Source organism: Mesoplodon bidens (assembly GCF_964165515.1).
Source record: "Mesoplodon bidens genome assembly, chromosome: Y".
Taxonomy (NCBI): Eukaryota; Metazoa; Chordata; class Mammalia; order Artiodactyla; family Ziphiidae; genus Mesoplodon; species Mesoplodon bidens.
In genome coordinates, this window is record NC_138180.1 from 53,932,409 (window position 1) to 53,947,864 (window position 15,456).

The window sequence follows — 15,456 nt, forward strand, 5'->3', positions numbered from 1 at the left end:
GGAGGGTCAGGTGACCCCAGAGACGGCAGCACCCAGGTGTCCGGGGAGTGGGGACAGACAGCGAAGCAGGGGCGCCACAGAGGGGCCGCGGCTCTGAGACTCTGTGCGAGGGTGGCCTCCCAGGGGGCGGGGGCGTGGGGACGGGATGGGGGGCTGGCCTCCCGTGGGGCTTGGGGCGCACGCTGGATGGCTGGTCGGTGGTGGACACGATGGTGGTGCCCACCAAAACGCCAGACCGGAAGCTCATCTTCGGCAGAGGGACCTTGGAGCGCCTGACAGGTGAGTCCAGCACACGTGTCCCCATCACCCTCCCAGAAACAGAGCAAGCATGGCCGTCCCTCTGGGCCTCACAGGAACTTGGATGAGACGGCAAAAGCCACCACGCCCGCGTGAGAATTCAAACGAGGCCCCAGGACACAGGCGGGACCTGTGAGAGTCGGGCGCACGCCAGCCCCGCGCCCCAGCCCAGCCCAGCCCACGCCCCGCCAGTGCCCGGCGGAGGGGGTCCTGCGTGTGACCCCTGCCTTCCATGGACCCCGACGTCCCCGCCCCAAACCCATGTCTAGCTCACAGCTCAGAGCCGGAGACGTGCCAAGGGGGGCGCTCACCGCCCATCTGTTGTCTAACGGGCACTCAGTCCCCGTGGGGTCACGGGACCCCCATGTGTGTGAGATCTACTCCCCTGACGAGGGACCCGGTCCGGTCCTCCCCGACCCACACTTGACAAATACTGTGCTCAGAGGCTCGGGGTGTCCGGCGAACACGGCCAAAGTGCAGGGTCCCCAGACAGACATCGTGGGCATGCAGGCCTCTGAGAGGCCAGCCTCTTTTCCTAGAGAAAATCAGAGGGTCCCCGGAAATCACCGCCGTCTTCTTGAATGCGGAGAGGATGGCTGCAGCCACCAAGGTACCTCAGAAGCTCGCTGTTTCCCGCCCACGGCGGCTGAGGGAGTGGGTCAGTGTCCCCGTGAGGACACAGGTCTCCACGGGCCTGGGGTCACCACAGGTCCCCTCCCTCGCACTCCATCTTCTAGAAAGAACTGGAAGCCGCCTGGGGCGTGCGGGTGTTCGACCGATTCACGGTGGTTCTTCATATTTTCCGCTGCAGCGCCCGCACCGAGGAGGCCCGGCTGCAGGTGGCACTGGCCGAGCTCCCCCTGCTCAGGTACCTGCAGAGCCTGGGCTCGGGGCAGACGGAACCCTCCTTGGACCCCTTCTTGCTTTCCCTACCTGGAGTGTTGCCAGGGTGGTGAGGGTGGAATGTGGCCAGTGGGGACGTGGTCAAGCGGCACACCTACCAGGGCACGCGGCCCACAAGGAGCGCCACCCAGCAAGGGACCCTGCGTCCCCGCCCGTGAAGGCCCACGCGGCGGGGAGGTCCCGAGCGAGCCTGTTCTTCCTGTCTAGATGCCCACTCCCCACCCAGGGCTCTGTGCCAGCCTCCCACGGGCACGTGCCCCCGTCTCCTGCGCCGACCCATTTCCACGCCAGGTCCTGCCTGAAAAACCACGTTGCCCACCTGGGCGGCCGAGGGCGGGACTCCCGCAACGTCACGGGGTCAGGTACAGTGTCTGACGTCTTGTCACCGGGAGCTCAGAAGGGCGGGTGTCGTGGCCACCACCCCTACAAAGGGGACGACGTCCCTCAGAGGTCCTGCTGGGGCCTCGTCCGTGGTCACAGTCAAAGGAGGGTGTCAAGGTGTTTCCCTGGTGCGGCCGTAACGAAGGACCACGAACCGGTGCCTTAAAACCACAGACATTGATCCTCCGTGAGTCCCGCAGAGCAGATCAAGGAGTTACAGGGGCTGGTTCCTTCTGGAGGCTCCAGGGGAGGGTCCTTCCCGCCCCTTCCAGCTTCTGGGGGCTCCGGGCGTCCCTGGGCTCGTGGCCGCGTCCCTCCCGTCTCTGCCTCTATCTTCACGTGGCTTCTCCTCTGTGTCTCTCCTCTTCTGTCTCTTAGAAGGACCCTGTCATTGGACGTAGGGCCACCCTCCTCCAGGAGGACCTCATCTCAGACCCTTCCCTGCATCACACCTGCAGAGACCCTGTTTCTTAATAAGGCCCCATTTGTAGGTCCTGGGGGTCAGGGTGTGGACACATCTTTGGGGCACCACTCAGCCCGCTGTGGGTATCATGGGGGCCCTTCTGAGGCTCTCCCCTTGGCCTCTTCCTCCTGGGTAAAGGGGAGCCCAGGTGACCTCAGAGGGCAGAAGTGCCAGGCCGCCTCGCGCTGGGCAGAGCTGTCTCAGGACAGAAGGTGTGGGGGCCAAGTGTACAGGGGAGCAGGCTGGGATGGGGAGGGGGGTCCCTGCAGCCCCAAGAGGGAGCCTGTCCACGTCCCCCGCAGGCACCCCCGTGTCTCTTGCGCCTTTCGTGTCTGCCCACTGACATCTTGCCATCTTGCATGTTTCTAGGAGAGTCTTTCCTGCAGGGGCAGCAGCGCCTCCTGAAAGATAAGGAAGCGAAGATTCGGAAGGCCCTGGACAGACTCCGCCGGAAGAGGCTTCTCCTGGGCCCGCAGCGGAGGCGGCGGGAGATCCCTGTGGTCTCCGTGGTGGGCTACACAAACTGCGGTGAGGAGTGGGCCCGCCGGGGCTGGGCGGGGTGCGCTAGGAGAACCCGCTTGCCGACCCGGCGAGACTGGGTGCTCGCGGAGGGCTATAGCCCCCGGTGAGGAGGATGGGACTCGGGCCCCATCCCTGGGCGTCTCGGGGGCGACGCGGCCCCCGTGTGACTGCTGTGCGCTGACGTCCCTCTCAGTGGATGTCCTCCAGACTCTGAGAACGACGAAGTGGGGACAGTTGTAAGTCCGTTGACAGTGGGCAGGATCTTCCAGGGATCAGAGTGAGAGCCGGATTGTGTGGTAAGCGTGTGTTTAGCTTTGTAAGAAACTGCCAGACCATCCTCCAACGTGGCCGTACCATCTTGCGTCCCTCCCAGCGATGCGTGGGGGGGGGGTGCTGCACATGCTTGTCGGCATTTCGTGTTGTCAGGATTGTGGATTCCGGCTGTTCTGATAGGTGTGTGGTGGTGCCTCATTGCTGTTTTAGTTTGCATTTCCCTGATGACAGAGGACGTGGAGCATCTTGTCACACGCTCATTTGCCATCAGTATATCTTTTTGGTGAGGTGTCTGTTACGGCCTCTGGCCCACGTTGTAGTAGGTTGTTTCCTTATTGCTGAACTTTAAGAATTGTTTTTATATTTTGGATACCAGTGCTTATGGATGCGTGTTTTGTACGTATTTTCTCCTAGGTCTGTGGCTTAACTTCTCAGTCCGCTGATGACGTCTTTGCAGAGCAGGCGTGTTTAATTTTCCGTGTTGTCATATGCTCAGACTCCGGGATCCTTTCTCTGCCGAGTCCAGTCTACCAGCAGGCCCATGAGAGGCGCTCGTCATTTCTGCCAGAGCGCTTGTGATCTCTAGCAGGTCTTTTTGGTTCTTTCTCGGGATTTCCACCTCTGCTTGCCTTGCCCATCCGTCCTTGCATGCTGTCTACTAAATCCATCAGGGCCCTTGGCACGTTCATCATAGTTGTTGTAAATTCCTGGTCCAGTAATTCCAGCATCCCTGGCACGTCTGGTTCTCACGCTTGCTGTGTCTCTTCGGGTTGCCTTTTGGTGCGCCTGGTAATTTTTTCTCGATAGCTGGACGTGATGCACGAGGTGAAAGGAACTGCTGTAAGTGGACCTTTGTGGGGAGGGGCTGATGTGTGGGGGAGGGGAAGCCTGCTGTGGTCCTGGGATCAGGGTTCAGTGCCTTACGGTGCCTGTGCCCCTGGGCTGTCACCTGCACAAGTGCTTCTCCGTTTCCATCCCCACCGAATCCTAACCCTGGCCTTCGGGGTGGGGTTGCGGGGTGCCAGACCCCCAAGCGAGCAGCTGTGCAGCGCAGCAGGAGGGAGGCCGCTGGCCCCCGCGCAGGCTCTCACCACGGAGCTGGGGCCGCGGCACCTGGGATCGGGAGAGACAGCACCTGCAGGGATTACTGCTGGGTCAGACCTGCAGCTGAAGGACGGAGGTCAGGCGTGACCAAGCACCTGCTGACCTGAGCGACCAGCAGCTGGAGGAGGTGGGACGAGCTGGCGGGCCCATGGGGAGTCACACCCAAGAAGACTCCGCCTCCCCTTGGCCTAGAGAATGGGGGACCCCGCCCCCTATGTCCCAGAGGATGGGGAGACCCCACCCCCCATGTCCCAGAAGATGGGGACCCCCGCACAGCCCAGAGAATGGGGGGACCCTGCTCTGTGGCCTCAGGCCCTGCCCGGCCCCTACTCCCGAGCCTCTGGCCTGTGTCCTGGCTGTGCCCTGAGGAGGGTCAGGTGACCCCAGAGACGGCAGCACCCAGGTGTCCGGGGAGTGGGGACAGACAGCGAAGCAGGGGCGCCACAGAGGGGCCGCGGCTCTGAGACTCTGTGCGAGGGTGGCCTCCCAGGGGGCGGGGGCGGGGGCGTGGGGACGGGATGGGGGGCTGGCCTCCCGTGGGGCTTGGGGCGCACGCTGGATGGCTGGTCGGTGGTGGACACGATGGTGGTGCCCACCAAAACGCCAGACCGGAAGCTCATCTTCGGCAGAGGGACCTTGGAGCGCCTGACAGGTGAGTCCAGCACACGTGTCCCCATCACCCTCCCAGAAACAGAGCAAGCATGGCCGTCCCTCTGGGCCTCACAGGAACTTGGATGAGACGGCAAAAGCCACCACGCCCGCGTGAGAATTCAAACGAGGCCCCAGGACACAGGCGGGACCTGTGAGAGTCGGGCGCACGCCAGCCCCGCGCCCCAGCCCAGCCCAGCCCACGCCCCGCCAGTGCCCGGCGGAGGGGGTCCTGCGTGTGACCCCTGCCTTCCATGGACCCCGACGTCCCCGCCCCAAACCCATGTCTAGCTCACAGCTCAGAGCCGGAGACGTGCCAAGGGGGGCGCTCACCGCCCATCTGTTGTCTAACGGGCACTCAGTCCCCGTGGGGTCACGGGACCCCCATGTGTGTGAGATCTACTCCCCTGACGAGGGACCCGGTCCGGTCCTCCCCGACCCACACTTGACAAATACTGTGCTCAGAGACTCGGGGTGTCCGGCGAACACGGCCAAAGTGCAGGGTCCCCAGACAGACATCGTGGGCATGCAGGCCTCTGAGAGGCCAGCCTCTTTTCCTAGAGAAAATCAGAGGGTCCCCGGAAATCACCGCCGTCTTCCTGAATGTGGAGAGGATGGCTGCAGCCACCAAGGTACCTCAGAAGCTCGCTGTTTCCCGCCCACGGCGGCTGAGGGAGTGGGTCAGTGTCCCCGTGAGGACACAGGTCTCCACGGGCCTGGGGTCACCACAGGTCCCCTCCCTCGCACTCCATCTTCTAGAAAGAACTGGAAGCCGCCTGGAGCGTGCGGGTGTTCGACCGATTCACGGTGGTTCTTCATATTTTCCGCTGCAGCGCCCGCACCGAGGAGGCCCGGCTGCAGGTGGCACTGGCCGAGCTCCCCCTGCTCAGGTACCTGCAGAGCCTGGGCTCGGGGCAGACGGAACCCTCCTTGGACCCTTTCTTGCTTTCCCTACCTGGAGTGTTGCCAGGGTGGTGAGGGTGGAATGTGGCCAGTGGGGACGTGGCCAAGCGGCACACCTACCAGGGCACGCGGCCCACAAGGAGCGCCACCCAGCAAGGGACCCTGCGTCCCCGCCCGTGAAGGCCCACGCGGCGGGGAGGTCCCGAGCGAGCCTGTTCTTCCTGTCTAGATGCCCACTCCCCACCCAGGGCTCTGTGCCAGCCTCCCACGGGCACGTGCCCCCGTCTCCTGCGCCGACCCATTTCCACGCCAGGTCCTGCCTGAAAAACCACGTTGCCCACCTGGGCGGCCGAGGGCGGGACTCCCGCAACATCACGGGGTCAGGTACAGTGTCTGACGTCTTGTCACCGGGAGCTCAGAAGGGCGGGTGTCGTGGCCACCACCCCTACAAAGGGGACGACGTCCCTCAGAGGTCCTGCTGGGGCCTCGTCCGTGGTCACAGTCAAAGGAGGGTGTCAAGGTGTTTCCCTGGTGCGGCCGTAACGAAGGACCACGAACCGGTGCCTTAAAACCACAGACATTGATCCTCCGTGAGTCCCGCAGAGCAGATCAAGGAGTTACAGGGGCTGGTTCCTTCTGGAGGCTCCAGGGGAGGGTCCTTCCCGCCCCTTCCAGCTTCTGGGGGCTCCGGGCGTCCCTGGGCTCGTGGCCGCGTCCCTCCCGTCTCTGCCTCTATCTTCACGTGGCTTCTCCTCTGTGTCTCTCCTCTTCTGTCTCTTAGAAGGACCCTGTCATTGGATGTAGGGCCACCCTCCTCCAGGAGGACCTCATCTCAGACCCTTCCCTGCATCACACCTGCAGAGACCCTGTTTCTTAATAAGGCCCCATTTGTAGGTCCTGGGGGTCAGGGTGTGGACACATCTTTGGGGCACCACTCAGCCCGCTGTGGGTATCATGGGGGCCCTTCTGAGGCTCTCCCCTTGGCCTCTTCCTCCTGGGTAAAGGGGAGCCCAGGTGACCTCAGAGGGCAGAAGTGCCAGGCCGCCTCACGCTGGGCAGAGCTGTCTCAGGACAGAAGGTGTTGGGGCCAAGTGTACAGGGGAGCAGGCTGGGATGGGGAGGGGGGTCCCTGCAGCCCCAAGAGGGAGCCTGTCCACGTCCCCCGCAGGCACCCCCGTGTCTCTTGCGCCTTTCGTGTCTGCCCACTGACTCGCCACCTTGCATGTTTCTAGGAGAGTCTTTCCTGCAGGTGCAGCAGCGCCTCCTGAAAGATAAGGAAGCGAAGATTCGGAAGGCCCTGGACAGACTCCGCCGGAAGAGGCTTCTCCTGGGCCCGCAGCGGAGGCGGCGGGAGATCCCTGTGGTCTCCGTGGTGGGCTACACAAACTGCGGTGAGGAGTGGGCCCGCCGGGGCTGGGCGGGGTGCGCTAGGAGAACCCGCTTGCCGACCCGGCGAGACTGGGTGCTCGCGGAGGGCTATAGCCCCCGGTGAGGAGGATGGGACTCGGGCCCCATCCCTGGGCGTCTCGGGGGCGACGCGGCCCCCGTGTGACTGCTGTGCGCTGACGCCCCTCTCAGTGGATGTCCTCCAGACTCTGAGAACGACGAAGTGGGGACAGTTGTAAGTCCGTTGACAGTGGGCTGGATCTTCCAGGGATCAGAGTGAGAGCCGGATTGTGTGGTAAGCGTGTGTTTAGCTTTGTAAGAAACTGCCAGACCATCCTCCAACGTGGCCGTACCATCTTGCGTCCCTCCCAGCGATGCGTGGGGGGGGGTGCTGCACATGCTTGTCGGCATTTCGTGTTGTCAGGATTGTGGATTTCGGCTGTTCTGATAGGTGTGTGGTGGTGCCTCATTGCTGTTTTAGTTTGCATTTCCCTGATGACAGAGGACGTGGAGCATCTTGTCACACGCTCATTTGCCATCAGTATATCTTTTTGGTGAGGTGTCTGTTACGGCCTCTGGCCCACGTTGTAGTAGGTTGTTTCCTTATTGCTGAACTTTAAGAATTGTTTTTATATTTTGGATACCAGTGCTTATGGATGCGTGTTTTGCACGTATTTTCTCCCAGGTCTGTGGCTTAACTTCTCAGTCCGCTGATGACGTCTTTGCAGAGCAGGCGTGTTTAATTTTCCGTGTTGTCATATGCTCAGACTCCGGGATCCTTTCTCTGCCGAGTCCAGTCTACCAGCAGGCCCATGAGAGGCGCTCGTCATTTCTGCCAGAGCGCTTGTGATCTCTAGCAGGTCTTTTTGGTTCTTTCTCGGGATTTCCACCTCTGCTTGCCTTGCCCATCCGTCCTTGCATGCTGTCTACTAAATCCATCAGGGCCCTTGGCACGTTCATCATAGTTGTTGTAAATTCCTGGTCCAGTAATTCCAGCATCCCTGGCACGTCTGGTTCTCACGCTTGCTGTGTCTCTTCGGGTTGCCTTTTGGTGCGCCTGGTAATTTTTTCTCGATAGCTGGACGTGATGCACGAGGTGAAAGGAACTGCTGTAAGTGGACCTTTGTGGGGAGGGGCTGATGTGTGGGGGAGGGGAAGCCTGCTGTGGTCCTGGGATCAGGGTTCAGTGCCTTACGGTGCCTGTGCCCCTGGGCTGTCACCTGCACAAGTGCTTCTCCGTTTCCATCCCCACCGAATCCTAACCCTGGCCTTCGGGGTGGGGTTGCGGGGTGCCAGACCCCCAAGCGAGCAGCTGTGCAGCGCAGCAGGAGGGAGGCCGCTGGCCCCCGCGCAGGCTCTCACCACGGAGCTGGGGCCGCGGCACCTGGGATCGGGAGAGACAGCACCTGCAGGGATTACTGCTGGGTCAGACCTGCAGCTGAAGGACGGAGGTCAGGCGTGACCAAGCACCTGCTGACCTGAGCGACCAGCAGCTGGAGGAGGTGGGACGAGCTGGCGGGCCCATGGGGAGTCACACCCAAGAAGACTCCGCCTCCCCTTGGCCTAGAGAATGGGGGACCCCGCCCCTTATGTCCCAGAGGATGGGGAGACCCCACCCCCCATGTCCCAGAAGATGGGGACCCCCGCACAGCCCAGAGAATGGGGGGACCCTGCTCTGTGGCCTCAGGCCCTGCCCGGCCCCTACTCCCGAGCCTCTGGCCTGTGTCCTGGCTGTGCCCTGAGGAGGGTCAGGTGACCCCAGAGACGGCAGCACCCAGGTGTCCGGGGAGTGGGGACAGACAGCGAAGCAGGGGCGCCACAGAGGGGCCGCGGCTCTGAGACTCTGTGCGAGGGTGGCCTCCCAGGGGGCGGGGGCGTGGGGACGGGATGGGGGGCTGGCCTCCCGTGGGGCTTGGGGCGCACGCTGGATGGCTGGTCGGTGGTGGACACGATGGTGGTGCCCACCAAAACGCCAGACCGGAAGCTCATCTTCGGCAGAGGGACCTTGGAGCGCCTGACAGGTGAGTCCAGCACACGTGTCCCCATCACCCTCCCAGAAACAGAGCAAGCATGGCCGTCCCTCTGGGCCTCACAGGAACTTGGATGAGACGGCAAAAGCCACCACGCCCGCGTGAGAATTCAAACGAGGCCCCAGGACACAGGCGGGACCTGTGAGAGTCGGGCGCACGCCAGCCCCGCGCCCCAGCCCAGCCCAGCCCACGCCCCGCCAGTGCCCGGCGGAGGGGGTCCTGCGTGTGACCCCTGCCTTCCATGGACCCCGACGTCCCCGCCCCAAACCCATGTCTAGCTCACAGCTCAGAGCCGGAGACGTGCCAAGGGGGGCGCTCACCGCCCATCTGTTGTCTAACGGGCACTCAGTCCCCGTGGGGTCACGGGACCCCCATGTGTGTGAGATCTACTCCCCTGACGAGGGACCCGGTCCGGTCCTCCCCGACCCACACTTGACAAATACTGTGCTCAGAGACTCGGGGTGTCCGGCGAACACGGCCAAAGTGCAGGGTCCCCAGACAGACATCGTGGGCATGCAGGCCTCTGAGAGGCCAGCCTCTTTTCCTAGAGAAAATCAGAGGGTCCCCGGAAATCACCGCCGTCTTCCTGAATGTGGAGAGGATGGCTGCAGCCACCAAGGTACCTCAGAAGCTCGCTGTTTCCCGCCCACGGCGGCTGAGGGAGTGGGTCAGTGTCCCCGTGAGGACACAGGTCTCCACGGGCCTGGGGTCACCACAGGTCCCCTCCCTCGCACTCCATCTTCTAGAAAGAACTGGAAGCCGCCTGGGGCGTGCGGGTGTTCGACCGATTCACGGTGGTTCTTCATATTTTCCGCTGCAGCGCCCGCACCGAGGAGGCCCGGCTGCAGGTGGCACTGGCCGAGCTCCCCCTGCTCAGGTACCTGCAGAGCCTGGGCTCGGGGCAGACGGAACCCTCCTTGGACCCCTTCTTGCTTTCCCTACCTGGAGTGTTGCCAGGGTGGTGAGGGTGGAATGTGGCCAGTGGGGACGTGGCCAAGCGGCACACCTACCAGGGCACGCGGCCCACAAGGAGCGCCACCCAGCAAGGGACCCTGCGTCCCCGCCCGTGAAGGCCCACGCGGCGGGGAGGTCCCGAGCGAGCCTGTTCTTCCTGTCTAGATGCCCACTCCCCACCCAGGGCTCTGTGCCAGCCTCCCACGGGCACGTGCCCCCGTCTCCTGCGCCGACCCATTTCCACGCCAGGTCCTGCCTGAAAAACCACGTTGCCCACCTGGGCGGCCGAGGGCGGGACTCCCGCAACGTCACGGGGTCAGGTACAGTGTCTGACGTCTTGTCACCGGGAGCTCAGAAGGGCGGGTGTCGTGGCCACCACCCCTACAAAGGGGACGACGTCCCTCAGAGGTCCTGCTGGGGCCTCGTCCGTGGTCACAGTCAAAGGAGGGTGTCAAGGTGTTTCCCTGGTGCGGCCGTAACGAAGGACCACGAACCGGTGCCTTAAAACCACAGACATTGATCCTCCGTCAGTCCCGCAGAGCAGATCAAGGAGTTACAGGGGCTGGTTCCTTCTGGAGGCTCCAGGGGAGGGTCCTTCCCGCCCCTTCCAGCTTCTGGGGGCTCCGGGCGTCCCTGGGCTCGTGGCCGCGTCCCTCCCGTCTCTGCCTCTATCTTCACGTGGCTTCTCCTCTGTGTCTCTCCTCTTCTGTCTCTTAGAAGGACCCTGTCATTGGACGTAGGGCCACCCTCCTCCAGGAGGACCTCATCTCAGACCCTTCCCTGCATCACACCTGCAGAGACCCTGTTTCTTAATAAGGCCCCATTTGTAGGTCCTGGGGGTCAGGGTGTGGACACATCTTTGGGGCACCACTCAGCCCGCTGTGGGTATCATGGGGGCCCTTCTGAGGCTCTCCCCTTGGCCTCTTCCTCCTGGGTAAAGGGGAGCCCAGGTGACCTCAGAGGGCAGAAGTGCCAGGCCGCCTCACGCTGGGCAGAGCTGTCTCAGGACAGAAGGTGTGGGGGCCAAGTGTACAGGGGAGCAGGCTGGGATGGGGAGGGGGGTCCCTGCAGCCCCAAGAGGGAGCCTGTCCACGTCCCCCGCAGGCACCCCCGTGTCTCTTGCGCCTTTCGTGTCTGCCCACTGACTCGCCACCTTGCATGTTTCTAGGAGAGTCTTTCCTGCAGGTGCAGCAGCGCCTCCTGAAAGATAAGGAAGCGAAGATTCGGAAGGCCCTGGACAGACTCCGCCGGAAGAGGCTTCTCCTGGGCCCGCAGCGGAGGCGGCGGGAGATCCCTGTGGTCTCCGTGGTGGGCTACACAAACTGCGGTGAGGAGTGGGCCCGCCGGGGCTGGGCGGGGTGCGCTAGGAGAACCCGCTTGCCGACCCGGCGAGACTGGGTGCTCGCGGAGGGCTATAGCCCCCGGTGAGGAGGATGGGACTCGGGCCCCATCCCTGGGCGTCTCGGGGGCGACGCGGCCCCCGTGTGACTGCTGTGCGCTGACGCCCCTCTCAGTGGATGTCCTCCAGACTCTGAGAACGACGAAGTGGGGACAGTTGTAAGTCCGTTGACAGTGGGCAGGATCTTCCAGGGATCAGAGTGAGAGCCGGATTGTGTGGTAAGCGTGTGTTTAGCTTTGTAAGAAACTGCCAGACCATCCTCCAACGTGGCCGTACCATCTTGCGTCCCTCCCAGCGATGCGTGGGGGGGGGGTGCTGCACATGCTTGTCGGCATTTCGTGTTGTCAGGATTGTGGATTTCGGCTGTTCTGATAGGTGTGTGGTGGTGCCTCATTGCTGTTTTAGTTTGCATTTCCCTGATGACAGAGGACGTGGAGCATCTTGTCACACGCTCATTTGCCATCAGTATATCTTTTTGGTGAGGTGTCTGTTACGGCCTCTGGCCCACGTTGTAGTAGGTTGTTTCCTTATTGCTGAACTTTAAGAATTGTTTTTATATTTTGGATACCAGTGCTTATGGATGCGTGTTTTGCACGTATTTTCTCCCAGGTCTGTGGCTTAACTTCTCAGTCCGCTGATGACGTCTTTGCAGAGCAGGCGTGTTTAATTTTCCGTGTTGTCATATGCTCAGACTCCGGGATCCTTTCTCTGCCGAGTCCAGTCTACCAGCAGGCCCATGAGAGGCGCTCGTCATTTCTGCCAGAGCGCTTGTGATCTCTAGCAGGTCTTTTTGGTTCTTTCTCGGGATTTCCACCTCTGCTTGCCTTGCCCATCCGTCCTTGCATGCTGTCTACTAAATCCATCAGGGCCCTTGGCACGTTCATCATAGTTGTTGTAAATTCCTGGTCCAGTAATTCCAGCATCCCTGGCACGTCTGGTTCTCACGCTTGCTGTGTCTCTTCGGGTTGCCTTTTGGTGCGCCTGGTAATTTTTTCTCGATAGCTGGACGTGATGCACGAGGTGAAAGGAACTGCTGTAAGTGGACCTTTGTGGGGAGGGGCTGATGTGTGGGGGAGGGGAAGCCTGCTGTGGTCCTGGGATCAGGGTTCAGTGCCTTACGGTGCCTGTGCCCCTGGGCTGTCACCTGCACAAGTGCTTCTCCGTTTCCATCCCCACCGAATCCTAACCCTGGCCTTCGGGGTGGGGTTGCGGGGTGCCAGACCCCCAAGCGAGCAGCTGTGCAGCGCAGCAGGAGGGAGGCCGCTGGCCCCCGCGCAGGCTCTCACCACGGAGCTGGGGCCGCGGCACCTGGGATCGGGAGAGACAGCACCTGCAGGGATTACTGCTGGGTCAGACCTGCAGCTGAAGGACGGAGGTCAGGCGTGACCAAGCACCTGCTGACCTGAGCGACCAGCAGCTGGAGGAGGTGGGACGAGCTGGCGGGCCCATGGGGAGTCACACCCAAGAAGACTCCGCCTCCCCTTGGCCTAGAGAATGGGGGACCCCGCCCCCTATGTCCCAGAGGATGGGGAGACCCCACCCCCCATGTCCCAGAAGATGGGGACCCCCGCACAGCCCAGAGAATGGGGGGACCCTGCTCTGTGGCCTCAGGCCCTGCCCGGCCCCTACTCCCGAGCCTCTGGCCTGTGTCCTGGCTGTGCCCTGAGGAGGGTCAGGTGACCCCAGAGACGGCAGCACCCAGGTGTCCGGGGAGTGGGGACAGACAGCGAAGCAGGGGCGCCACAGAGGGGCCGCGGCTCTGAGACTCTGTGCGAGGGTGGCCTCCCAGGGGGCGGGGGCGTGGGGACGGGATGGGGGGCTGGCCTCCCGTGGGGCTTGGGGCGCACGCTGGATGGCTGGTCGGTGGTGGACACGATGGTGGTGCCCACCAAAACGCCAGACCGGAAGCTCATCTTCGGCAGAGGGACCTTGGAGCGCCTGACAGGTGAGTCCAGCACACGTGTCCCCATCACCCTCCCAGAAACAGAGCAAGCATGGCCGTCCCTCTGGGCCTCACAGGAACTTGGATGAGACGGCAAAAGCCACCACGCCCGCGTGAGAATTCAAACGAGGCCCCAGGACACAGGCGGGACCTGTGAGAGTCGGGCGCACGCCAGCCCCGCGCCCCAGCCCAGCCCAGCCCACGCCCCGCCAGTGCCCGGCGGAGGGGGTCCTGCGTGTGACCCCTGCCTTCCATGGACCCCGACGTCCCCGCCCCAAACCCATGTCTAGCTCACAGCTCAGAGCCGGAGACGTGCCAAGGGGGGCGCTCACCGCCCATCTGTTGTCTAACGGGCACTCAGTCCCCGTGGGGTCACGGGACCCCCATGTGTGTGAGATCTACTCCCCTGACGAGGGACCCGGTCCGGTCCTCCCCGACCCACACTTGACAAATACTGTGCTCAGAGACTCGGGGTGTCCGGCGAACACGGCCAAAGTGCAGGGTCCCCAGACAGACATCGTGGGCATGCAGGCCTCTGAGAGGCCAGCCTCTTTTCCTAGAGAAAATCAGAGGGTCCCCGGAAATCACCGCCGTCTTCCTGAATGTGGAGAGGATGGCTGCAGCCACCAAGGTACCTCAGAAGCTCGCTGTTTCCCGCCCACGGCGGCTGAGGGAGTGGGTCAGTGTCCCCGTGAGGACACAGGTCTCCACGGGCCTGGGGTCACCACAGGTCCCCTCCCTCGCACTCCATCTTCTAGAAAGAACTGGAAGCCGCCTGGGGCGTGCGGGTGTTCGACCGATTCACGGTGGTTCTTCATATTTTCCGCTGCAGCGCCCGCACCGAGGAGGCCCGGCTGCAGGTGGCACTGGCCGAGCTCCCCCTGCTCAGGTACCTGCAGAGCCTGGGCTCGGGGCAGACGGAACCCTCCTTGGACCCCTTCTTGCTTTCCCTACCTGGAGTGTTGCCAGGGTGGTGAGGGTGGAATGTGGCCAGTGGGGACGTGGCCAAGCGGCACACCTACCAGGGCACGCGGCCCACAAGGAGCGCCACCCAGCAAGGGACCCTGCGTCCCCGCCCGTGAAGGCCCACGCGGCGGGGAGGTCCCGAGCGAGCCTGTTCTTCCTGTCTAGATGCCCACTCCCCACCCAGGGCTCTGTGCCAGCCTCCCACGGGCACGTGCCCCCGTCTCCTGCGCCGACCCATTTCCACGCCAGGTCCTGCCTGAAAAACCACGTTGCCCACCTGGGCGGCCGAGGGCGGGACTCCCGCAACGTCACGGGGTCAGGTACAGTGTCTGACGTCTTGTCACCGGGAGCTCAGAAGGGCGGGTGTCGTGGCCACCACCCCTACAAAGGGGACGACGTCCCTCAGAGGTCCTGCTGGGGCCTCGTCCGTGGTCACAGTCAAAGGAGGGTGTCAAGGTGTTTCCCTGGTGCGGCCGTAACGAAGGACCACGAACCGGTGCCTTAAAACCACAGACATTGATCCTCCGTGAGTCCCGCAGAGCAGATCAAGGAGTTACAGGGGCTGGTTCCTTCTGGAGGCTCCAGGGGAGGGTCCTTCCCGCCCCTTCCAGCTTCTGGGGGCTCCGGGCGTCCCTGGGCTCGTGGCCGCGTCCCTCCCGTCTCTGCCTCTATCTTCACGTGGCTTCTCCTCTGTGTCTCTCCTCTTCTGTCTCTTAGAAGGACCCTGTCATTGGACGTAGGGCCACCCTCCTCCAGGAGGACCTCATCTCAGACCCTTCCCTGCATCACACCTGCAGAGACCCTGTTTCTTAATAAGGCCCCATTTGTAGGTCCTGGGGGTCAGGGTGTGGACACATCTTTGGGGCACCACTCAGCCCGCTGTGGGTATCATGGGGGCCCTTCTGAGGCTCTCCCCTTGGCCTCTTCCTCCTGGGTAAAGGGGAGCCCAGGTGACCTCAGAGGGCAGAAGTGCCAGGCCGCCTCACGCTGGGCAGAGCTGTCTCAGGACAGAAGGTGTGGGGGCCAAGTGTACAGGGGAGCAGGCTGGGATGGGGAGGGGGGTCCCTGCAGCCCCAAGAGGGAGCCTGTCCACGTCCCCCGCAGGCACCCCCGTGTCTCTTGCGCCTTTCGTGTCTGCCCACTGACATCTTGCCATCTTGCATGTTTCTAGGAGAGTCTTTCCTGCAGGGGCAGCAGCGCCTCCTGAAAGATAAGGAAGCGAAGATTCGGAAGGCCCTGGACAGACTCCGCCGGAAGAGGCTTCTCCTGGGCCCGCAGCGGAGGC

At 63.0% G+C, this 15,456-nt stretch overlaps 4 protein-coding genes across 4 annotated transcripts; all 4 read left to right on the top strand.

The window, feature by feature from the left end:
* Positions 1 to 883: 883 nt before the first annotated feature.
* On the top strand, positions 884 to 3,223 carry LOC308609744 (putative GTP-binding protein 6). The gene is made up of 5 exons (XM_081223454.1): positions 884 to 907; positions 1,035 to 1,165; positions 1,492 to 1,562; positions 2,414 to 2,572; positions 2,760 to 3,223. Exons 1-5 carry the CDS (start codon positions 890 to 892, stop codon positions 2,804 to 2,806), a joined length of 426 nt encoding a protein of 141 aa, XP_081079580.1. The 5' UTR covers positions 884 to 889; the 3' UTR covers positions 2,807 to 3,223.
* A 1,302-nt stretch (positions 3,224 to 4,525) lies between these two features.
* Positions 4,526 to 7,144, top strand: LOC308609721 (putative GTP-binding protein 6; the record flags this gene model as incomplete). Its single annotated transcript, XM_081223431.1, has 5 exons — positions 4,526 to 4,595; positions 5,042 to 5,223; positions 5,351 to 5,481; positions 5,808 to 5,878; positions 6,727 to 7,144. 5 exons carry the CDS (start codon positions 4,526 to 4,528, stop codon positions 6,984 to 6,986), a joined length of 714 nt encoding a protein of 237 aa, XP_081079557.1. The 3' UTR covers positions 6,987 to 7,144.
* A 1,855-nt stretch (positions 7,145 to 8,999) lies between these two features.
* On the top strand, positions 9,000 to 9,903 carry LOC308609746 (putative GTP-binding protein 6). The gene is made up of 2 exons (XM_081223458.1): positions 9,000 to 9,529; positions 9,657 to 9,903. The coding sequence occupies exons 1-2, from the start codon at positions 9,512 to 9,514 to the stop codon at positions 9,873 to 9,875; spliced, it is 237 nt and encodes a 78-aa protein (XP_081079584.1). The 5' UTR covers positions 9,000 to 9,511; the 3' UTR covers positions 9,876 to 9,903.
* A 1-nt stretch (position 9,904) lies between these two features.
* LOC308609722 (uncharacterized protein) lies at positions 9,905 to 14,210 on the top strand (the record flags this gene model as incomplete). The annotated part of the gene is made up of 3 exons (XM_081223432.1): positions 9,905 to 10,184; positions 11,033 to 13,836; positions 13,964 to 14,210. Coding segments are annotated over 2 exons (540 nt in total), but the record flags the coding sequence as incomplete, so codon positions are not given.
* Positions 14,211 to 15,456: the final 1,246 nt, after the last annotated feature.